The sequence below is a fragment of the Dendrobates tinctorius genome, unplaced genomic scaffold, assembly GCF_039654945.1.
Source record: "Dendrobates tinctorius isolate UK_male_01 unplaced genomic scaffold, ASM3965494v1 ptg000175l, whole genome shotgun sequence".
Classification (NCBI taxonomy): Eukaryota; Metazoa; Chordata; class Amphibia; order Anura; family Dendrobatidae; genus Dendrobates; species Dendrobates tinctorius.
In genome coordinates, this window is record NW_027361842.1 from 10,857,138 (window position 1) to 10,881,831 (window position 24,694).

The 24,694-nt window shown below is 42.9% G+C and overlaps 1 protein-coding gene across 30 annotated transcripts in view; it reads left to right on the forward strand.

The window, feature by feature from the left end:
• Positions 1-24,694, forward strand: part of GPHN (gephyrin) — a 663,734-nt gene that overhangs the window by 585,131 nt on the left and 53,909 nt on the right. For all 30 annotated transcript variants that reach the window (XM_073551368.1, XM_073551372.1, XM_073551370.1 and 27 more), the window contains 4 exons: positions 18,165-18,284; positions 19,821-19,879; positions 20,069-20,222; positions 21,282-21,403. In XM_073551368.1, coding sequence (XP_073407469.1) covers positions 18,165-18,284; positions 19,821-19,879; positions 20,069-20,222; positions 21,282-21,403 — 455 coding nt within the window. The remainder of the gene's footprint in view (positions 1-18,164; positions 18,285-19,820; positions 19,880-20,068; positions 20,223-21,281; positions 21,404-24,694) is intronic.

The window sequence follows — 24,694 nt, forward strand, 5'->3', positions numbered from 1 at the left end:
TTTGCTGAGGTAATCTGGAGAAATTTCATCCCATGCTTCCAGAAGCCCCCCCCCACAAGTTGGTTTGGCTTGATGGGCACTTTTTGCGTACCATACAGTCAAGCTGCTCCCACAACAGCTCAATGGGGTTGAGATCTGGTGACTGCGCTGGCCACTCCATTACAGATAGAATATCAGCTGCCTGCTTCTTCCCTAAATAGTTCTTGCATAATTTGAAGGTGTGCTTTGGGCCATTGTCCTGTTGTAGGATGAAATTGGCTCCAATCAAGCTCTGTCCACAGGGTATGGCATGGCGTTGCAAAATGGAATGATAACCTTCCTTATTCAAAATTCCTTTTACCTTGTACAAATCTCCCACTTTACCAGCACCAAAGCAACCCCAGACCGTCACATTTCCTCCGCCATGCTTGACAGATGGCGTGAGGCACTCTTCCAGCATCTTTTCAGTTGTTCTGCATCTCACAAATGTTCTTCTGTGTGATCCAAACACCTCAAACTTGGATTCATCTGCCCATAACACTTTTTTCAATCTTCCTCTGTCCAATGTCTGTGTTCTTTTGCCCATATTAATCTTTTCCTTTTATTAGCCAGTCTCAGATATGGCTTTTTCTTTGCCACTCTGCTCTGAAGGCCAGCATCCCGGAGCCGTCTCTTCACTATAGACGTTGACATTGGCGTTTTGCGTGTACTATTTAATGAAGCTGCCAGTTGAGGACCTGTGAGGTGTCGATTTCTCGAACTAAAAACTCTAATGTACTTGTCTTGTTGCTCAGTTGTGCAGCAGGGCCTCCCACTTCTCTTTCTACTCTGGTTAGAGCCTGTTTGTGCTCTCCTCTGAAGGTAGTAGTACATACTGTTGTAGGAAATCTTCAGTTTCTTGGCAATTTCTCACATGGAATAGCCTTCATTTCTTAGAACAAGAATAGACTGTCGAGTTTCACATGAAACGTCTTTTTTTCTGGCCATTTTGAGAGTTTAATGGAACCAACAAATGTAATGCTCCAGATTCTCAACTAGCTCAAAGGAATGTCAGGTTTATAGGTTCTCTAATCAGTCAAACTGTTTTCAGCTGTGCTAACATACTTGCTCAAGGGTTTTCAAGGGTATTCTAACCATCCATTAGCCTTCTTACACAGTTAACAAACACAAAGTACCATAAGAACACTGGAGTGATGGTTGTTGGAAATACACCTGAAGATGAAGATATTGCATTACAAACCAGATATTTGCAGCTAGAATAGTCATTTACCACATTAACAATGTACAGAGTGTATTTCTGAATCTTTTAATGTTAGCTTCATTGGAAAAAACTGTGGTTTTCTTTCAAAAATAAGGACATTTCTAAGTGACCCTAAACTTTTGAACAGTAGTGTACACACAGATGGCACACGAATTAATGTTTTTTTCCAGTACCGGAAACATGAGGACATATGAAGAGGGTCTTAGATAGTGCCAGTCATTTCCACAGTGCTTTACAGACATCATCACTCTGATTTTTCTTTTTTTTACTTTGGGGTCACATAATATAAAATAACTTGTATGCCCATGCAATATATTTTACATAATATAATAGTATACCTTAATCCATTTTCTAAATTGCCATCCCTATATATATCCCTGTAGATTTAGTTATTTTATCTAAATAAAGTCTGTAAGAGCAGCACTAACTCCAACCTAGAAGTTTCTGGGATTGAGTTTGCAGAGAAATACATTGGAAATGTTGATTTCCAACATTCTGCAAATAGTTCTGGAGTGTCCATATATTTATCCCCTTCATGAATATAGGTGTCCTGTACATAAATGTAGGCGTTTTCTTTTACATAATAGCGAATAGCAGAATCCATAGCTGCATAATGAATAAAGGACACCCCTGTATCCAGCACCTCAGTCTCACCCCTCAACAATTCTTTGTTCTAAATAGTTCTGAGCAATACCACATCCTGAAAACATTAACCTTTTCCTTCCTTAGCTTGACAATAGTTTTTCTCTTTACTTCCTATGACAATTTGTTTTTGTGTTGAGACCAGCTTTTTGTGTTTGAACAGCTCACATATTTTTTGATATTGGGGGCAGGGTCAGACTTTGGGAGCTCAGCGAGCTCTTGTTCATGCGACATTGGCCTGTGAGAACAATGACTTCTCCCATGGAGGAAGTGGCCGGACCAACAAAAATCTAGTTGTGCCATATAGCACATGCGCATCATCATTGGGATTGTAGTAAGAAACCCTCTAAACTGAGGTGCACCTTGTAAAGAAACCTGGCACATCAGTGGATTTGGGGACGTCAAGGGGCATGACTAAATGAAGATTAAGGCATAAGGGGGCTCAGTTGGGGGCTGACGTTTTCAAAATTACCTTCTAACTTCTAGGAAGCCTTTAATTATTACATAAACAAAACCGATGTACATAAGAACCATGACCCATATGGGGATAGGGAAACTACCTAGATGAAAAAATCCTCCAAAGAAATGGAGCAGTATGCTGCAAAGAGGAGTAACACGCCTCAGTCTTGGTAGTAATAAAAATATGCATTGTATTTCTCAATATATAAACGATGATGTCAATCAGTAATACTGCAATACAGACAAGTTTAGTAGATTACTGGTGAGGACACAATTTGAACGTCACCATGGATAGTAATAATAGTAATAATAATAATAGGGAGATAAATATCGTGGTTTGTCCTGATGAAGAAGTTGTGAAACTCTGAAACGAGGTGACGATTAAACCACTCAAACTTGGATTTGTATCTCCTATTCCTTTCCACGACAGCGCAGATTAACCCATTTCTTCCATTTTTAATTCTTCCATTGGTAATAATAGGTATAAATAGTAGGCTTATAAGGACAATTGAATAACATATCATATATTAAAGTAAGAGAACCTAGTATATACAGTATAACATATAAAACAACTGTGGGTCCTGATCTTGAGAAGATATATATCGAAATGGGACAGTAATGTGGTAAGGCCACAAAATGCCATTCAAGTGTACAAACAGTGTTCTCTCACACTCTTTCAAGTTTAGAATACAAAAAATAGGCTACGTAAATAGTCTAGGAAAAATGATGTGACGGGGTCCCCTGAGGAAGCCTAATGTGAAACGTGCGTTTGGGCGACGAACATTTACTGTAGTCATTTCCCACTTTGGTAAGCACTTGCACTTTATCATGTTTGAGGACAACTCATCATTTTTCCTAGATTATTTACATAGCCTGATTTTTTTTACTCTATGCTTGGACAAATAAATTTATATTTTTATTACTGCTACCATGACTGATATTTCAGTGTTACTCATCTTTGGGGCATACTGCTCCATTTAAACCCTTTAATTATTTAGGAATTTATGTTAAAGAGGGCTTCCATCTTTATTGTCATGTACACACTTCTCAGCACATGACGAGGGGTGCGCCTGCAAGGGTTAATTTACCGTAACTCCTTTCAATCAATCCAGCTCTCAACCTCTGTTTTAGGCTATAAAGTGAGCACACCCCATCACATTCAGCACACCCCGATTACTTAACACACGCTGCCATCACTCATCATACATTAACTGGTGAAAAAGTAAAATATAACTTTAAATTAATACGATCAATAAAAATGCCTCTGGGGATAAATAACTGAACTCACAGAGTTAGCACAATAAAGACCATCCACTCTAGGGAATTCTGGGACCATGACAGGCTTGGGGATCCGACTTTGGACACCTTTAATGGTGAGATCGTGAGTGGAAGATCCTCATTGTGATATGATAATCACTACCTTTCTCAAACATCACGAAAGGCACTGGAGTGTATGTATAAAAGATTAATTTTATTAAACACATGCATATCCAGAAAAGACCTGGCAAAACAACTGCTTAAATCACAAAGTTGAGGGATATCATTCCTACAGGACACCAGAAAAATAAGTATAAGAAATTCACCAAGAAAGACTTAAAGGGGGTATATAAATAGATGGTCATTCAAATGACGAAAAACAGCTCATTATAATGAAATCTTCCCTCCCCTTAATTAATAAAGTGCCTCAGTGCATATAAATCAATGGTCCACTAAGTACAATTGATTTCTCATATCTCAAAAAATAAAGTGTCTCAGTGTCTACAACGAGGAAATGACTATCAATACAGTTCTTTACCACATACCTACTAAACCACATGAAAAAAGCCTCTGTGCCTAACCAGGACAAAATAAGCAAATACTTTAGCAGCACATATATCAATAAATGTCAAAGTGCCCTCAGTGCGCTAATAACCAGAGCCGGCAGTCTAAAAGGGAGGTATAAGAACGGGAAGAAGTAAACAACGTTTTTACCTTAGTGGCAAGCAGGGAAGCGCCATGTCTCCCACCCCAACGCACGTTTCGAGAAATCTTCTTCTGGGGGCGATATTGTGATGTGAGCAGTTTTCCCAGACTATTTGTTAATCCTGTCATAGTTATTGATAAATAGGTAGGCGAATACATGTGACCGTTTTGTACCTTGAATAAATCCACTGGGTGTATATTTGACATTGTTGTGAAACACCCTGTAGTGGATTGTCTTTATTCTCCTAACACTGCAAGTGCAGTTAATTATCCCTTAATGACACACAAAAATGCAAAACAGTTATAAAATAACAGAAATGCCTAAATGTTTCTGTCTACAGTTATCTTTTGTTTCCTTGAGGGATGGAGAAATGAATTATGCACCACACCAGCATCCTAGGCAGCCATAACATGTAAACAACTTCTTTTGTGCCACCCAGCTTTCTATAGTTCTGACCATAGGCTAACATTTCCAGGATGACCCGGATTGGCCCATTAAAAGTTGCTGTTTGTGAATGGACAATGGGCTAAATTGTGGCACTTCAAATATCCTGTGCCCTCCCCCCCTTCTCTCTATACAGTCATTAGGAAATATTCTGCACAGTTAACAACCATTTGTTAGTTCATTTAAAAGCTTCCATGTTTGATACCTCACAGTATTCTTCCAGGAGACCCCCTTGTGATTCTGAGTTCCTGCAGTAAGAGTAGGCCAATGTTATTGCCTTTATGTAGAGACAGTATGTGGATGCAGCCTTAACTTGTTATTTTTACTGATATTACTGTATATTTTCCCTTACAATTATATATTTCCTTCCTACCTCCCCCCTTTGAACATGCATGGTAGTTTGACTTACTTGTCAGCTCCCTAGCACATATCCAGTTCCGGCCCCCCTTGGCCAGATAAAACAAATGCTGTAAACAATTTTAATGCCCTGCATTATGTACAAACCCACTTTCTGGAAAAGTCGTCTTTCAGGACAAGGACCATAGGTGAGGCCCTGGCACTCGGGGATTTTCAGATTACACCAAGACCCAGCATTTCCTCTATCTGTCCCTTCATGTTTGCTTTCACCTCTGCTCATATCAGTAAGAAGGTTGCCTTGTAGGGGAATGAGTACCAGTGTCTACATGGTGACTTGCTAAACAAGTCCTCCCAGGCTTTCCAAGGAAGATTTCTATGAATTTTTTGGGCTCACTCCAGGGACTCATGCCTTGAGTCTCTGTCATTAAATATGATAACAGTTTACCTTCCCCTCCTCAGGCATACTGTAGACAGGCAAGACACAGGTCTCCCTGTTATGAGGAGCTTTCAGCATATTGACATGACTCATTTTTTACCGTTTTGTTAGTCTACCCAGGGACTCACCATAGTTTACATCATTTAAATACTTAAATACCGTGTACAGTCCCTCCCATGGTGCCTGTAATTTGTTCTGCAACATGGGAACCAACACCCGAACCAACACCCAAACCATCTGTCCCTCCTTATAGTGCCGCAGTCTGGCAATACGGACATACCAGACCTTCTGGTTTACTTGGTCCTGGGTCACAGTCTCATGAGCCATTTCGCTCTGTTTCTGCATTCTCTCCCCGAGTCTCAGTACATATTCCACGACATATACTACTTGAGTTTTGGGGTCACCCTACCAACAGTCCTTAGTTGAATCAAGTGGCCCCTGACCCTTCTCCAATAAATTAGTTCAAAGGGGGAGTATTCTGTAGTGGCCTGAGGTACCTCTCAATATGCAAACAAGAAACGAGTGAGGTAACGTTCCCAGTCTGTCCCTTTAGTCTCCACGAGCATCTTGAACATTTAATAATACATTTTATTTCTATAGCGTCTACATATTCCGCAGCACTTTACATTTCGGAGGGGACTTGTACAGACAATAGACATTACAGCATAACAATAATCACATAGATTATAACAAATACCAAGAGGAATGAGGGCCCTGCTCTCAAGCTTACGGTCTATGAGGAAAGAGGTAGACACGAAAGGTGGGTGGTAACAGTTGCCCTGATTGTATGGACCAGCCATAATGTTAAGTGTGTAACAGTACAGACACAGAGGGCTAATGGATGCATAAAGCATGTGGGAACATGATGCGGGGAACCTGGTTATGGTAAAACTTTTGACTGTGCCACCCAGTGATAGATTAGGTTAATGTGTTGAGGCGGTAGGCCAGTCTGAATAAATGCGTTTTCAGTTGTTTTACAGTTCCAATTATAACATTCACATAGCCCTTTGGTCTGAGGATGATAGGGACTGGCTACAAGATGCTGCAGTTGTATTTTCTTTGAGAGACTCTCCATCTGATTAGACATGAATTGGGCCCCCGATCAGTTAACATCTCTCTTTGGAATCCCACATGAACAAATACTGTCCATAGTGCATTGGTTACTTTATCTGCTCACATGGAAGACAATGCCACAGCTTCTGCATAGTGCATAGCATAGTCCGCAACTGGTATAATAGAGCATTTGCCAGGGCTGCTAGGTATTGCAAGTGGCCCAGTGATATCCACAGTCACTTGTTGGAAAGGCTCATCAATCGGGGTATTGGAATAGGTGGACTTTTAGTCTTTTGTACTCTAAAGTGTCCAGCAAGAGGAATTACATGCATGTGCAATCTTTAACTAGATGTGTATTTCCTGAAGGAAGTACAGATAGTGCTTTGAAATGGTGCCCGGGCTGCCCCTTTAAGAGAGACTTGACTGCTGCCCCTGCAAGACTTGTTTTAACTGTGGGTGCCTCTCAGGGGTCACTTTGGCCTGTGGGGCCCCCCGGGTCTGAATTGGTGGGTGGGGCCCCTCAGGATCTGATTCGGCGGCCTGAGCTCCTCAGGGCTTGAATTGGTGGGCGGGGCTCCTCAGGGTCCGATTTGGTGGGTGGGGCCCCTCAGAGTCTGATTTGGTGGGCGGGGCCCCTCAGGGTCCGATTTTGTGGTTGGGGCACCTCAGGGTCCGATTTTGTGGGTGGGGCCCCTCAGGGTCCGCTTTTGTGAGTGGGGCCCCCCGGGTCTGAATTGGTGGGTGGGGCCCCTCAGGATCTGATTCAGCGGCCTGGGCTCCTCAGGGCTTGAATTGGTGGGCGGGGCTCCTCAGGGTCCGATTTGGTGGGTGGGGCCCCTCAGAGTCTGATTTGGTGGGCGGGGCCCCTCAGGGTCCGATTTTGTGGTTGGGGCACCTCAGGGTCCGATTTTGTGGGTGGGGCCCCTCAGGGTCCAATTTTGTGGCTGGGGCCCCTCAGGGTCCGCTTTTGTGAGTGGGGCCCCTCAGGGTCCGATTTTGTGGCCGGGGCCCCTCAGGGTCCGATTTTGTGGTTGGGGCCCCTCAGGGTCTGATTTTGTGGCCGGGGCCCCTCAGGATCCAGTTTTGTGGTTGGAGACTCTCAGGGTCCGAATTTGTGGCCTGGGCCCCTCAAGGTCCTTTTTTGTGGGCGGAGCCCCTCTGGGTCCAATTTGGTGGGCGGGGCCACTCTGGGTCCGATTTGGTGGGTGGGGCCCCTCTGGGTCCAATTTGGTGGGCGGGGCCACTCTGGGTCTGATTTGGTGGGTGGGGCCACTCTGGGTCCAATTTAGTGGGCGGGGCCCCTCAGGGTCCCATTTTTGTGGGTGTGGCCCCTCAGGGTCCAATTTTGTGGGTATAGCCCCTCAGGGTCCGATTTTGTGGGTGGGGCCCCTCAGGGTCCGATTTTGTGGCCGGGGCCCCTCAGGGTCCGATATTGTGGCTGGGGCCCCTCAGGGTCTGATTTTGTGGGTGTGGCCCCTCAGGGTCCGATTTTGTGGGTGGGGCCCCTCAGGGTCCAATTTTGTGGGTGGGGCCGATTTTGTGGGTGGGGCCCCTCAGGGTCCGATTTTTGTGGCCGGGCCCCTCAGGGTCCGATTTTGTGGTTGGGGCCCCTCAGGGTCTGATTTTGTGGCCGGGGCCCCTCAGGATCCAGTTTTGTGGTTGGGACCCCTCAGGGTCCGAATTTGTGGCCTGGGCCCCTCAAGGTCCTTTTTTGTGGGTGGGGCCCCTTAAGGTCTGATTTTGTAGGTGGAGCCCCTCTGGGTCCAATTTGGTGGGCTGGGCCACTCTGGGTCTGATTTGGTGGGTGGGGCCACTCTGGGTCCAATTTAGTGGGCGGGGCCCCTCAGGGTCCCATTTTTGTGGGTGTGGCCCCTCAGGGTCCAATTTTGTGGGTATAGCCCCTCAGGGTCCAATTTTGTGGGTATAGCCCCTCAGGGTCCGATTTTGTGGGTGGGGCCCTCAGGGACCGATTTTGTGGGTGGGGCCCCTCAGGGTCCAATTTTGTGGGTGGGGCCGATTTTGTGGGTGGGGCCCCTCAGGGTCCGATTTTGTGGCCGGGGCCCCTCAGGGTCCGATTTTGTGGTTGGGGCCCCTCAGGGTCCGATTTTGTGGCCGGGGCCCCTCGGTCGGATTTTGTGGCCGGGGCCCCTTAGGGTCTGATTTTGTGGGTGGAGCCCCTCTGCGTCCAATTTGGAGCCTGGGGTCACTCAGCTTTCGATTTGGCGCGCCGGCCCTTTAAGACTCATTTTGGTGCGCCGGCCCTTTAAGAATCAATTAGGCGCGTCGGCCGTTTAAGAGCTAGTTTAGCTCACTGGGCTTCTAAATCCACTTTGGCGCACATTCTCTCTCAGGGGCATGCGTCATGTGATGAAGCTAGATTTGCATTTGTGCTGTGGGTTTCGCTTTAAGAGCTGATATCTGCCAGAATCTCTGTCCTGGGGGCGTCATGTGAAGTTCGTAGGCGTTGGCATAGTAACTGGGTCTGCCTGCGCATATCAATGAGCTTAACTGCCATTTCAATCGCCTCAGGGCATGTTTTGTCTGTGGCAACATTTCCCCATTGAAAAGCATTGAGACAATGCATTCCAATGACGGGAAAAAAAAATTTCTAACTCAAATTGTGCAAAAACTACAAATCCGATCGACGCGAAAAATACTTAGCACACCACTCATGGACGCTGGGTTCGAAACGACACCTCAATGGAGTCTGTGCGTGTAGCGGTTCGGGCCGCATTAATTGCGGAAATCAACTGAATAATAAGAATAAGTTAGCTGCGTTCGGATTACAATATAGTGTTTTTTTCAAACCACTATAATAACTGTTCCCTGAACGGGTAGGGGACTATCAGATGCTTCTTACTGTCCCAATCCTCTTTTGTGTCATGGGGGAGGATCTCTTTATACAGCCTTTACTGGTTCCAGTATATTCTATTCTATTCAGACCCAGCAGGGGGTTGATCTGCAAGACATCTCAACTTCTGGAGACTGGCATCTGTCATCAGGGCTTTTTGGAAGCTCTATCTGTCTGTAGGCCTCGGCTAAGTGGGAATGCCAGACCCTGGTCAGATGCTGAGTCTGCTATTGTTGATCTCATTAGGTCTGAAATGTAAGTACTCTCCGGGGCCATAGAAGGGTCCTCTTGTTCTGACGGTTCTTTCTGAGACTCATCCTCTAATCCTTGTGGTTGAGTTTTAGCAGCAGCCTGACTGCGGGTCACAGCTGCCCCATAAGTATATTCCTGCACATCTGTGAAATTTTTCTGCTTCGCACAGGCCCTCAGATGGGTCACTGTCTTCCACATTGTCCGTGTCATTCATTTGCGAGGCAGGGATATAGTGGGATACCAACCTGCCCAGTTCTGTGCCTAGCAACATATTGGTAGGGATAGGGTCTAATACACCCACTTCCCTCAGTCCTTTCCCTGCTCCCCAGTGCAGATACACACAGACCATGGACACAGAAAGGCTAATCCCCCCCAAATCTGGTTACAGACATCATTTTTCCTGGAACTATAGCCACTGTGGTCATTGTGACGACACAACATTTAATCTTAATTATTCAGACGTCTATTTTCATTTAGTTTAGAACCATAGGAGTCTTAATCATTAATTTTTGATATGTTTCAATCGCTGTTGTTTGCCTCTTGGCTCCTGCCTCCTGCAGCTTAATGTCTGCTATCTTTGCAAGACATGGATGCAGGGTCATTGAACAATGTCTGTTTGGTAATAAGTTGATTGACCATTGTGTGGGACCCTGTTGCTTGTTGACTTGCAAAACAGAGGAGTAAAAACTATGCAAATGTATTAAATACTCTAACAATGCGAGATAATCTCATCACACTTTCCTTTTCACATCTGTATGATGGCTTGAAGGACAACAGTTGTGAACTACTGTATATAAAGGGGATATATATGCCTCTGTAAGAAGAGATACAAAGAACCAGAGACTGTTTACAAAACCACAGCCAGGAACACTCTACAGAATAGCTGCCAGAAAATCATGGCTCCATCACAAGGGTTTAACATTCTACAGGATACCAGCTTAGGTGACCACGGCCCTGGCTGAAAGAATATAGATCTGCTGCATTGACTATTACTGAACTCATGGATACATTTGGGGAAGCCAGGATTTGGACCCACCAGTCATCTGAGCCCCATGGATACGTTTGGAAAGGCCATAATTTTGACCCTCTGGTCACCTGGCTCCATGGAGATGTTTCGAGAAACCAGGTTGAGGCCTCATACCTCAATGGACTGTCAGCTTCCTAAGCTTGTCATTACCTTCTCTCTCTGTGCTGCACAGATGGGGGAAGTCGTAGCTGCTTTATTCCTGGCAAGTCAGAGGAAGGGTGAGACTCTGTAATTTTGCACCATCTTGGGTATTTTGCTGGGACTGTTATATGTGTTATTGTATGTTTTGTAGTTCAATAAAGTGTTGCCACACTGTTTACCCTCACCCTGTGTTGTCTTAGTATTATGCCCTTAGTAAAAAGAGAACAGGTGTTCAGTGGGATGATTTTGGGTTCATGTGGTCTCGAGCATCCGGACTAGAGCACTCTCTGCCCCCCCCCCATGTCTTCACATTCACTGTTTCTGGGCGCACCAGAGTTACTTCTGTTCCAGTGTCTCTAAGTCAGGGTGGGACGAACCAAAAAAGACACAATCATGCAGACCATAAGTACAAAATACAATAACTTTATTGATCACATGAACAGGTGAAGGCAGACGAGATAAAAAGGTGGGCAAACAGCCATGCAGTTGTGGAGGGCAGGTCAGACCAATTATACAAAATAATTAGGCAATCAAAACTGATGTTAAATGTTCCATAGTAGCAACCAGATCCACTGTCAATCATGTAACAAAGTAAATACTCTGTATCTGTATATATACTGAGACAATAGTGTAGAATAAATTATATCTCAATTTCTGCCACAAATTTGTGCAGACATAACAAAGGCAAATAGGCAAAAAATAGATGAATCAATAAAACCAATCATTTATTAATAAATTTCATAAAATTCTTTTTTACAAGGAAATTTCTAAAAAAAGGGAGTACAAATGTAATGATAGATGCTCACAGAATTAAGCTTTATGCAACATAATCACAGAATTTTTTTTCTTTTCTTTTTTTAAATTTTTTTACATACAAATTATCTCCAAATAGTGTTTATTTCTTAAGCATAAATTCATAAGCTATATTTATATAAACTTCTGTCTAAATATTTTTAGGGAAAGACCCAATAGTTCTAAAAGCAGAAGAAACACATCTTTGATTAAATAGTGTGAAATACACACTGCTGAAGGTAAATAACAATTGGGTTTAACTCCCTATACTCTGTGTATACCATGATGATCAAAGACAAGGCTAACTAATCCTTAATGGAGTAATCACAATGCATAAATGCTCAGATAGTAGCGACTTTTGTTCTCAATGTTTCTCTGATTAATTACAAATACTTATAAACAAAAATGCATAAGCTTACTTGATTGTGTAAATATGTATCTAATTGTTGTAACAAAGGAACAACCTAACTGTGTGTGCGGCAAAGAAAATTTCTCCTTAATGTGAATATATCCAATGCCTAGTGCAGAGAACTACAGGTTAATCATGTGTCCTGCTTAATATGCCAGCTATACTGATTCAATTTGAAATAAGCTATTCCTGCATGATGTAACAATGCAATCCTGTTTGCAATTATACAACAACATACATGTATAAAACTTCTGCGGCTCTCTCATACACGTGTCTGGTTACCCCGACAGCGCCGTTTCGCCATACTGGCTTCCTGATTCATCTATTTTTTGCCTATTTGCCTTTGTTATGTCTGCACAAATTTGTGGCAGAAATTGAGATATAATATGCTGAATTGAGGTGGCTATTAGTTTTGGACTATTTTGTTATGTATAAAAGTGTAGAATAAATGTCTACAGAGCACCCACTAATAGAATGTACTTAGCATATCCATATAATGACCCCACTCACGCCCCCTGAGGAAGAAACTTTTATCCGAAACATGCGTAGGGGTGGGCTGACCAGGAGATCCCAGTGCTGCGCCCTGCCAGGTAAATTAGCAGACATGGTTTATATACAGTACAAACCAAAAGTTTGGACAAACCTTCTTATTCAAAGAGTTTTCTTTATTTTCATGACTATGAAAATTGTAGATTCACTCTGAAGGCATCAAAACTATGAAATAACACATGTGGAATTATATAATTAACAAAAAAGTGTGAAACAACTGAAAATATGTCTTATATTCTAGGTTCTTCACCTTTTGCTTTGATTACTACTTTGCACACTCTTGGCATTCTCTTGATAAGCTTCAAGCGGTAGTCACCGGAAATGGTCTTCCAACAGTCTTGAAGGAGTTCCCAGAGATGCTTAGCACTTGTTGGCCCTTTTGCCTTCACTCTGCGGTCCAGCTCACCCCAAACCATCTCGATTAGGTTCAGGTCTGGTGACTGTGGAGGCCAGGTCATCTGGCGTAGCACCCCATCACTCTCCTTCTTGGTCAAATAGCCCTTACACAGCTTGGAGGTGTGTTTGGGGTCATTGTCCTGTTGAAAAAAAAATGATGGTCCAACTAAACGCAAACCAGATGGAATAGCATGCCGCAGCAAGATGCTGTGGTAGCCATGCTGGTTCAGTATGCCTTCAATTTTGAATAAATCCCCAACAGTGTCACCAGCAAAGCACCATCACACCTCCTCCTCCATGCTTCACGGTGGGAACCAGGCATGTAGAGTCCATCCGTTCACCTTTTCTGCGTCGCACAAAGACACGGTGGTTGGAACCAAAGATCTCAAATTTGGACTCATCAGACCAAAGCAGAGATTTCCACTGGTCTAATGTCCATTCCTTGTGTTCTTTAACCCAAACAAGTCTCTTCTGCTTGTTGCCTGTCCTAAGCAGTGGTTTTCTAGAAGCTATTTTACCATGAAGGCCTGCTGCACAAAGTCTCCTCTTAACAGTTGTTGTAGAGATGTGTCTGCTGCTAGAACTCTGTGTAGCATTGACCTACTCTAATCCGAGCTGCTGTTAACCTGCGATTTCTGAGGCTGGTGACTTGGATGAACTTATCCTCCGCAGCAGAAGTGACTCTTGGTCTTCCTTTCCTGGGCCGGTCCTCATGTGAGCCAGTTTCTTTGTAGCACTTGATGGTTTTTGCCACTGCACTTGGGGCAACTTCCAAAGTTTTCACAATTTTTCAGACTGACTGACCTTAATTTCTTAAAGTAATGATGGCCACTCGTTTTTCTTTACTTAGCTACTTTTTTCTTGCCATAATACAAATTCTAACAGTCTATTCAGTAGGACTATCAGCTGTGTATCCACCAGACTTCTGCACAACACAACTGATGGGCCCAACCCCATATTTATAAGGCAAGAAATCCCACTTATTAAACCTGACAGGGCACACCTGTGAAGTGAAAACCATTTGACTACCTCTTGAAGCTCATCAAGAGAATGCCAAGAGTGTGCAAAGCAGTAATCAAAGCAAAAGGTGGCTACTTTGAAGAACCTAGAATATAAGACATACAGTATTTTCAGTTGTTTCACACTTTTTTGTTAATTATATAATTCCACGTGTTAATTCATAGTTTGATGCCTTCAGAGTGAATCTACAATTTTCATAGTCATGAAAATTAAGAAAACTCTTTGAATGAGAAGGTGTGTCCAAACTTTTGGTCTGTACTGTACAATCCCTCAACCACCATATTTAAGGGTATAGTGTACTATTATCAGGCAACCCCGGCGGCACATTTTCAATCCATTATATGGATATGCTAAGTACATTCTATTAGTGGGTGCTCTGTAGACATTTATTCTACACTATTGTCTCAGTATATATATACATGCAGAGTATTTACTTTGTTACATAATTGACAGTGGATCTGGTTGTTACTATGGTACATTTAACACCAGTTTTGTTTGCCAAATTATTTTGTGTCATTGGTCTTACCTGCCCTCCACACTGCATGGCTGTTTGTATGCCCACCTTTTTATCTCGTCTGCCTTCACCTGTTCATGTGATAAACAAAGTTATTGTAGTTTGTACTTATGAACTACATGATTGTGTCTTTTTTCGTTCGTCCCACCCTGCTTTAGTATTGTTACAGTCAGCCCTATTCACTCCTGTACATGGGTCAGGGGTGGTGTATGAATTAGTATATTACTGACAATTTTGTATGATTAATATTTCTAGAACACTGTTCTTGTTCCCCTGACATACCAATGTTTGTCATTGTGATTTATTGCTATTCCAGTGTCTCTAAGGCCAATGGTATATTTATTGTCCACAGTGACAGATTGACAGTTTTCATTATAACTCACATTAGAGCCATCCACAAATAAGACAGAAGGTGATGGGCCCGGTGGCTTGGTGGTGATATTGGGGTTTTTCTTCCTACCAGGGCATCGAAGTGTAATCAACAAAAGATTGTCTGGTCCGAGGGGCCCCAGAGGACGTAGATGTTAGAATGCTCTGGGGATTGACTGGCAGAGAGAGGGGGGGTCCCCAACTAGCTTACCTTTCCTTCAGATGAATCCCATGGGCTTCCGAGCCGCTGGCATCCTATTGGCCGCATAAGAGTCAGCAATCTTTGTGGCCTGTTTAGCAGTCTTTGGCCCTTGATCGCACACAAATTGTCGTACATCCATTTGACATTCCTTAACCATAAGATCCTCTAGTTCCTCAAAGCTGGTAACAGAAAGTCCTCAGAGCCATTGGCGGAATGTGGTCCTCAAGGTGCCCACGACAGCCACATAGCTGTCAAGTGATCCTGTAGACACTGGAACTTTTTCCTATATACCTCTGGAGTGAGGTTTTATTTTCTGACCAAGGCCTCTTCTATAGAGTCATAGTCCGCACCTAGCTCTGGTCAAAGGTCAGCAGAAGCTTCCAAGGTTTGGCCTTTCAGCCCGGGAGTTAAATAGTGTGCCCACTGATCACTGGGCAGATGGTATTGCCAGAAGGTTTTTTCAACCCCCCCTGAGAAAAGTATCTAAGTCGCCATCTTTATCCATCACAGGGAAGTTTTCCAAGCATGGTATTCTTGAATTTATGTCCTGGGAATGGGGTAGCTGAAAACTGTTACCTTTTGAAAGTTGGGCCACCTGAAGCTGGAAATCTGTCTCGGCCTGGTGTTTTACAGCCTTTTAGCACTTTAGAATAAGCTGCAGGCGCACACTGGCATCACATTCTCCCAGCTGTAAGGCTATTTGGAAAGAAAAGTCCCTGCTTGCCTGGAACTGTACCCCCAGAGGTTATTTCCAGGGCAAGGTCCATTCCTTGGCTCTTCTGAGTTGATTTTTCACTTTGTTCATGTGCCACGGTACTCTGCTCTGAGTCCTGCTCCATCAAGCCACCAGTCGCAGATCCTTGGATTTGTCTGCTGTGTCTACTCCTCGGTGCTCACAGAGGTTCATCAGAGCCTCCTTACTGTGTTTCTTGCATTCGGCAGCAATATCAGTAGACAGCTTTTTGAGAAATAAAAGCGAGAAAAGAAAAACGGGAAAGGGGAAACTGTTTGTTTGCAAGTATGTCTAAGTAAGAACGGATACCAGTTCTTTAGTACAGGGAATAATTGCTTAAGCCAAATACTAATGCATTAATATAAGTAAAAAACTATCCCACAGCTTGCCATGAAGTTGTCACATACACACTTTTCAGCACGTGACATGGGGTGCACATCTCACTCAATCCAGCTCTCATCCTCTGTTTTAGTCTATAAAGTGAGCATAAATAACACCCTGACACATTCAGAATACCCTGATTTCTTAGCGCACATTACCACCACTCATCAAACACACGGGATGATGAGTCCCCAAAATATTAATGTCTGACAATCAAAAGGTCACACACACTCTCTCGAAGTCTATGGATTCTTCAGAGCATACAAGGATCAAGCTTATTAAAGATTTTAAGCTTTAATATAAGAATATACAGTGCTTACAATAAAAGATAAAAATAAAATGACACACAAATATGCAAAACAGTTCTAAAATAAACAGGGAGAAATAACAGAAATACTTAAAATGTTTTTGTCTACAGTTATCTTCCAGGCTGACCCAGATTGTGAATGGACAATGGATTAAATTGTGGCATTTTAAATATCTTCTTTTTCTCTATATACAGTCAATAGGAATTAGTCTGCCCTGTTACAAACCATTTGCTAGCTTCTTTTGAAGCACCCATGTTTAACACCTCTCATTAGGCTGAGTTCACACGTGGCGTTTTTTTCGCGTTTCCGCGGCGGTTTTAACCGCGCGATTTTGCCGCAAAAAATAAGCATCCCATGCATTCCTATGGGATTCCGCAATGCTGTGCTAATGCTGCGGTTTTTACCGCGGCGGAATCGCTTTGCGGTAAAAAATGCAGCATGCTCATTAATTTTGCGGAATCGCGGCGATCCCGCACCCATAGGAATGTATTGTTCCGCTTACTTCCCGCATGTGGCTGTGCACACCTTGCGGAAAGTAAGCAGAACATTTGCGGATGCTACCAACGGTCCGGAGGAGAGGAGACTGTCCTCCGGGCTTTGGGTACCATATCCCTGTAAAAAATAGAATTTAAAATAAAAAATATTGTTATTCTTACCTTCTGGCGTCCCGCGCAGCCTTCCCGCCTCAGGGGTACTTCACACTAAGCGAGATCGCTGATGTGTCACCGATTTTGTGACGCATCAGCGATCTCGCCAGCGATCTCGCTGTGTGTGGCACGCATCAACGACCGGCCACCCCGCCCGGTATCGCTGATCGGGCAGGAATGTCCTGGGCCATTTTTTGATCGTTGGTCTCCCGCTGGCCAGCGTGCATCGCTGTGTGTGGCAGTGGGAGACGAACGATCAGCCAGCTCCCAGCGCTGTAAGCAGACGCTAGGAGCTAGTATCCAAGGTAAATAGTGGGTAACTAAGCGCGCGCGCTTAGTTACCCGCTGTTTACCCTGGACACCAGCTCCCAGCGCGAACACGCTGTTATCCAGGGTACACAGCGGGTAACTAAGGGACGCGCGCGCTTAGTTACCCACTATTTACCCTGGTTACCAGCGTCCTCGCTGATGAGTCTGCCTGTTTGAGAGATCACCAGCGATCATGTAGCGACACACCAGTGATCCTGACCAGGTTGTATCGTTGTTGGGATCGCTGGTGCGTCGTTTAGTGTAACGGGACCCTAAGAGTAGGCAGATGTTATCTCCTTTGTGCAGAGTTTGTATGTGGATGCAGCCTTAACTAGTTATTTTACTGATATTATAGTTTCCCTTACAATTATATATTCCTTCATATTTATGTAGAGTGAAAACGTGTACAATTTTCTTACTCTGTTACTTCCTTCCATGTTTCCATTGCCTCTGCTTGCAGTTAGTGAATGGCATTTCCCTTTTACATTCCAAGCAAAATTCAGCCCCATTAATTTGCATCATTTACACCAATGATATCGTAGTTAGTCAGGGAATTGCCTAGAATGGATCCAATTGTAGCAAATACTCATCGCTTATTGCAATTTTGTGTCAGGTTTAGGATAGGATTGTTCAGATAGGATGTTCTTCATTTTGTATTTTTTTTTTTTAGCCAACTCAGACGGTGATGCCGGGGCAAGTAATGAGGGTAACAACTGGAGCGCCAATTCCTTGTGGTGCAGATGCAGTGGTACAAGTGGAAGACACTGAGCTAATCAGAGAATCAGATGACGTAAGTGGTTACATTGGCAAAAAGCCCTCTATAAGCCGAAGTTCAGACAAGCGCTGAACATATCTAACCAATCACACCTGCAAATTTCCGCTCCTTGCGCTTGTCCGCATAGTGGAATGGTGTCTGCTGTTTACCTGTACATGTCTTGTCCGGAAACAGGACCAGAATAGCACATGCTGTGATGTTTTGGTCCTTGTGCAGTTTGCACACATTTGTGTTTTTACATTGCTGCACATTACACTCATGATTACGCAACAGCCTAGAAGAGACACTGCGAATGCTGCAGATAAATCAACATGTGTCCTAATCAATTACCATGGGCACTTCACAAAACAGTATCAAACCATCCATAAATGTATATACAGGACAAAGAATAGGTCCCAAAATTAATAAAAACAATTTTATTTCATGCTTATTAAAAATACAACAATGAATAAAAAAGCAAAATGCCATCTATGGGAAGGCTGGAGCACACAAAAGCAATAATCCTTAATAGGGGCAAATTATAACAACAGTACAAAATGTTTATAAATATATCATAATACAGGGAAAATTACTGTAAATAGCAGTCATGTGCTGGCATAAAGGTATACTCATTCAATATAACAATCAATTGCCAGTGCTCAAAGCTCCAACATATACTAGTATAAGGTGTACCAATAACATTATAATAAGTATAACTAAGCCTGAATACCCTGTTGTATAGGAATGTATAATAGACAATAGCAGACTGTCTCAATCAAATAACACTGCCTTAATCAAAGGAAGGTTGCATAACATATAAAATGCTAACTAAGGATACCTAATTGTATGGTAACACTATAAATAAGATCATAAGCAGGGAGGAACAACCCTAAATTCCCTGAGACATAAAGGCAAATAATCAAAATGCAACCAGAAACCCTGGCGGCGAAACGCGCGTCGGGGTGAGGGGACGCCAGGAGCACCTCCACGATTCACTGGTAATTATGACCTAATATAGGTTTCTGGTTGCATTTTTATTATTTGCCTTTACAGACGACTCACTGGCCACTTATTTGGGACATATTTGAAAACTCTCACTATAGTTTCTAATTTGACATCAAAATAAAATCATTAGATTTGATGTGACCATGTATAGCCCTAGCCTTAACCACAGAAGACAGCACCTGTAGTGAGTGTATCTCTTCTGGGAGTGCATTACTTAGGCAGCAAATACTGCTGGAAAAATGACGACTCTCTAAAAATTGTATTCAATTGATACATGCAGGACAGAAGTATGAATCCAAAACTAAGCTAAGTAGTTCTGTAGCTCAGTACCCATTTAAATTAATGGTATCCGAGCTGCAGTACTAGAAAACACCACTACACAGAGTATGGAGCTGTGATGTTCCAGCTGTATTGGCTGCAACGCCAGGAATCAGCTAATCAGTGGAGATGCAGGACGCTACTGATCTGACCTTGGTGACCTTAGTCCTCTTTAGGTAACATATTACATATTTGAAGATTTTCCCTGGTTTCTTACATACCTTCTTATAATCCCATTAATTTTTGCAGGGCACAGAAGAACTGGAAGTCCGTATATTAGTGCAGGCCCGCCCAGGCCAAGATATTAGGTGAGAAAAATAACCGGTCCACTCTCCAGACATGTCCATCTTAGTAAATGCTTGTTTTCTCCATGAAATAACAATTCTGATTGTTAGAACATTTTTTACTGTACTCCTGATACATCTTCTGACTGAATTGACGACTGGATGTTCCAGTTTCTGAATGTGCATAATGTGCGCAAGTCTTTCTGTTTTTAGGCCTATTGGGCATGACATCAAAAGAGGAGAGTGTGTCCTGGCCAAGGGCACACATATGGGACCCTCAGAAATTGGTCTACTAGCAACGGTCGGCGTTACTGAAGTTGAAGTCCACAAGTTCCCAGTAGTTGCCGTTATGTCAACAGGAAATGAGGTTGATATGATAACACAAAGTGCTTATTCATCTATATATGTAAATATTAAAAATCTCCTCAAGAACAGAAAGATTTTGAAATCTATAGTTTGCTCATTGCCCTAGTTCCCAGCCACCCCTGCAGATGATGAAAGTTGGCCAGTTTCCTAGGCAAAGAGCGCCATATTGGAAGCTGTTTACTAGTGCTGCTCTAAAGCTGGCCAGATCAAGGGATCGGTATCCTACTGAAAATATGACCACGAGACATCCCCTTTAAAGCAGCTACATGGCATTAACATATTGATAACCTGTTTCTAGGATAGGTCATTAATATGAGATTGGAGTGAGCCCGACTACCACAATTAGTCTCAGATAGTTCCTTTAAGTCATGAATCCTTGAATCTTGAGGCTCAAAATCTTCAGTTACCATATTGGTCATCACGACCACCTTTCTTGTGACAGTAATCTGATCTTTTTCAGGCTTGTCATATAGACACTGTGTGACCTATATCACCTTCACATCAATAAGTGTCTTGAGAGATGGACATTATCTGATAATGATTGTAAAAACAAGCACTTTTTCAATTTGCTGCTTATTAAAACTTTCAGCCATTGTTCAGATATTTACACTTTTATTTGCTTACAGCTTGTTTCCTTGGAGACCAACCACCATCGCTAGACCGAAGAACATCTGCAGTGCTTACCAGCTCTTTCCCACTGCACTTGTAAGCACTACTCTGAAACTGGCCTGAATAAGGAGGAAATATTGCTGCACAAGAGCGATCCTAGCCAACTTCAAAACAGTGTTTACAAGCTAATAGGAAAGACCTTATAAGCAATGCGGATGTTCTTCTGTCTAGCAGCAGTGGTCGGTCTCCAAAGCAATGAGCTTGCCTTTCAGACCAAAAAGTGTTAACATCTCAAAAATTTAAGTAGCAGTAAAATGCTAAATTGCTTGCATTTATGAGCACTATCCAAGAATACCCACATTTATAAAGATAAGAAATAACCCTTCATTTGTTGCAAGATTGGTGTTGATGGTGACATGAGATTTCCGATGCGTTTATGTTTCTTCCTCAGCTCTTAAATCCTGAAGATGATCTTTTGCCAGGGAAAATTCGTGACAGCAATCGCTCTACCCTTCTAGCTACAATTCAGGAACACGGCTACCCTACCATCAACTTGGGTATAGTGGGAGACAAGTAAGTGCGTTACATAATTTCGAATATAAAGTCATAGATGGGTGGAACAATTTGTGGCAGTCAAGTCCATCGGCCAGATCAGTAGACTCTGACCACAGGACAGTCTCGCAAATCACCTTCCGGTATCCACAGAATGGCTTTTGATTAGCCGAGGTGGCGCAACATCAAAAGCCGTGCTAGAGATGGAAGAAAGTAAAAGATTCCTGAACCTCCCATCCAGTGGCCAGAAACTCCTGATGGACTAGAATATGGATGGTCGAACCCAAATGGTAAAGTTCAGGGTCTGTACTGAACACCTAGTGTCCTTGTATGGACTTCTCTTGGAAGTCTGTGTTACTGTTTGAGTTTGGCAGCCAGAACAAAGCTGGTTGAAAGCAATGCAGCACAGTCAATCAACAAGTTTTCCCAGTGTGGGCACTTCCAGCTCCATCACAGCCATACCAAGTATTGTCATGGCTGTGATTTGCCAGTGCAATACGTTAAAAAGAAAAAAAGAAGTGAGCCCCCACCATTTTTTATAACAAGCGCAGGCAAAAGAGACAAATGCGGGCTGTATCCCTCAACTGTCTGGTTTATCTTGGCTGGTTATAAATAGAGGGGTCCCCACGCTGTTTTTTTAAAAAAATTATTTAACTATATAATTTAAAAAAATGGCTTGGAATCCCCCTTATTTTTGATAACTAGCCAAAGTAAAGCAGACAGCTGTGGGCTAGTATTCTCAGACTAGGAAGGTCCACGGATATTTGACCCTCCCTAGCCTAAAAATAGCAACCTGCAGCCACCCCAAAAAATCAGCATCCATTAGATGTACCAATTGTTGTACTTTGCCTCAGCTCTTCCTGCTTGCTCTGGTGTGTTGGCAAGTGGGGTAATATTTTGGGGTTGATGTCAGCTATGTAGTTTCCGCTAACATGAAGTCCAGGACATAGTAATGGAGAGGCGTCTATAAAACACTCCCATTACTAATCCACTAGTCAAAAGAAATAAAACACACACTCATAGGAAAATAATTTACAACCATAACTACAGTAAACCTAAACAGTGGAATAAACACACAAAATATCTTACTTTGGTTGTCAAAATGCCCACAGCTTTTTTTAAATCACAGGATTAAAACAATCACAGTAGGATTCAGGGGAAGTGCTAGTACATTGGGATTCACAAGTACTGTGATATACTCGGCTGTCTGACACACAGCACCAGGACAGACAGCCATAAAAGGGTGCCACGCCATTCAAGCAGAGTCAGTGCACTTTCAGGGCACCAGTGACCCAATTATCCTTACTCCTGTGCTTAATCACTGTACCCACCCCTGAATGATGCTACCATTACGAGGTCCTTGAGGCTGGCCACCAAAGCCGAGCCTGTTCACCACCATGAGGTTTTACATCCGCTATTAGTTACAATGAGTCCACCTTAACTTGTCAGTGACTTCCACCGGACTCCTAAACCGCCATCAAAGAGGACATTTGACACCTTAAATGGACTCGACCACCATCAACCATGCTTAATAAAGCCATTAACCAGTTCTACATGCTATGGAAAGACTGTGCATACAAGTAACAAAATTCCAGAGCTACGACAGATTAATGTACACATTGCAACTCTACCAAATTATGATCAATAATACGGTAACTAAAGCAAAAGAACAGTCGCTAAATATCCTGCAATGAGGATCCATAATAAAGGAGGTAGCCACAATCTGAATACCTGTATAATGACATCTGTCATTCCTAAAGAAAACTATTATACTGCTTGTAATAATTCACCAATTCACAGTTTTTGGTTCTAGAAATCACCATTTTGTACAGAAGCTGTGCTGTGCAGTGATAATTTCTTAAACCGACTTACTACTACCCAAAAAGTGATGAGCATATATAAAGAGAAAGATATTATAAATAGGGAGTAGTTAAAAGCTATACACAATATAACATCAACATTATAACCGACCATTAAATAACTTTCATAATATCTGGACATAGTAATTGAAATAAACCTATAGCAGAAAAAGTCTACAAAGGCATTATTAATAACTCTGCCACGCCATTGTTAATTGTTTTTCAGGCACTTGATGAAATTTACCCATTGCCGCTCCTACCAACTCAAGGGCATCGGGAATAGGCATATTGCCATTTGTGTTAATGCACTTGATTGCTTTACCCTTAGTTGCTGCCACCGACTCAAGGGCGTCGGGGATAGACATATTGCTCATCGTGTTATTGAACTTGATTACTTTATCCTTATTCTCTGCCACTGACTGAAGGGCATCAGAGATAGGTATATTGGTGGACATATCGTGATGGTCACGCTAAGGGGCCATACCTGAGATGGTTACTCCTCCACACCAGGGGGCCATACCTGAGATGGTTACCATACCAGGGGGCCATAGCGAAGATCGTTACCCCACCATACCAGGAGGTCATACCCGAGATGGTTACCCCTCTACACCAGGGAACCATAACCAAGAGTTACCCCTCCACACCAGGGGGCCATACCCAAGATGGTTACCCCTCCACACCAGGGAACCATACCCAAGATAGTTACCCCTCCACACCAGGGGGCCATACCGGAGATGGTTACCCCTCCACACCAGGGGGCCATACCCGAGATGGTTACCCCTCAACACCAGGGGGCCGTACCTGAGATGGTTGCTCATTTTTGTGGCCTATGGATTAGGCCTCTATAACACACTAGATGCTACAAACTATTTTAAAATCAGGTCCGTTACTGTATGACGTTAATAACAGAAGAAATTTTTGTGGCTTCTGGATCAAGCGTCTGCAGCTTAATTTCAACCCAACCAAATGACAAAGTGTGATACGGTGGGTTGTTTATCGTTTTGCAACTGAAAAATTATTTATTTTTTTTAATGTGCCTTAGGTCTGCAGACAGGTTCATATGTCCGGCACAAAATGACAATGTGGGATACAGCAGACTGTTTCACATTTAGCAGCAGAAAATATTATAACTTTTTTTTAATGTGCCTTAGGTCTGCAGACAGTTTTGTATCACCACAGCACTAAATGACAAGGTGGGATACAGCAGGCTGTTTCACATTTAGCTTGTGAAAAAATAGAATGCTATAATCATGTATGAAGCACAATTAAAGCAGTGCACAACACACTTGTAGGACATGTGTCCTGCTGGCTTTGTCTGTGGACCTCAGTAATGACAAATAAAATGATGAAAGGTAAATTTAACTGCCACACTGGACACTAGCTAGCTAAACTATATGACTGATCTACAACTGCCTAGATAACTAAATAAAATGTGGGATACAGCAGGCTTTTT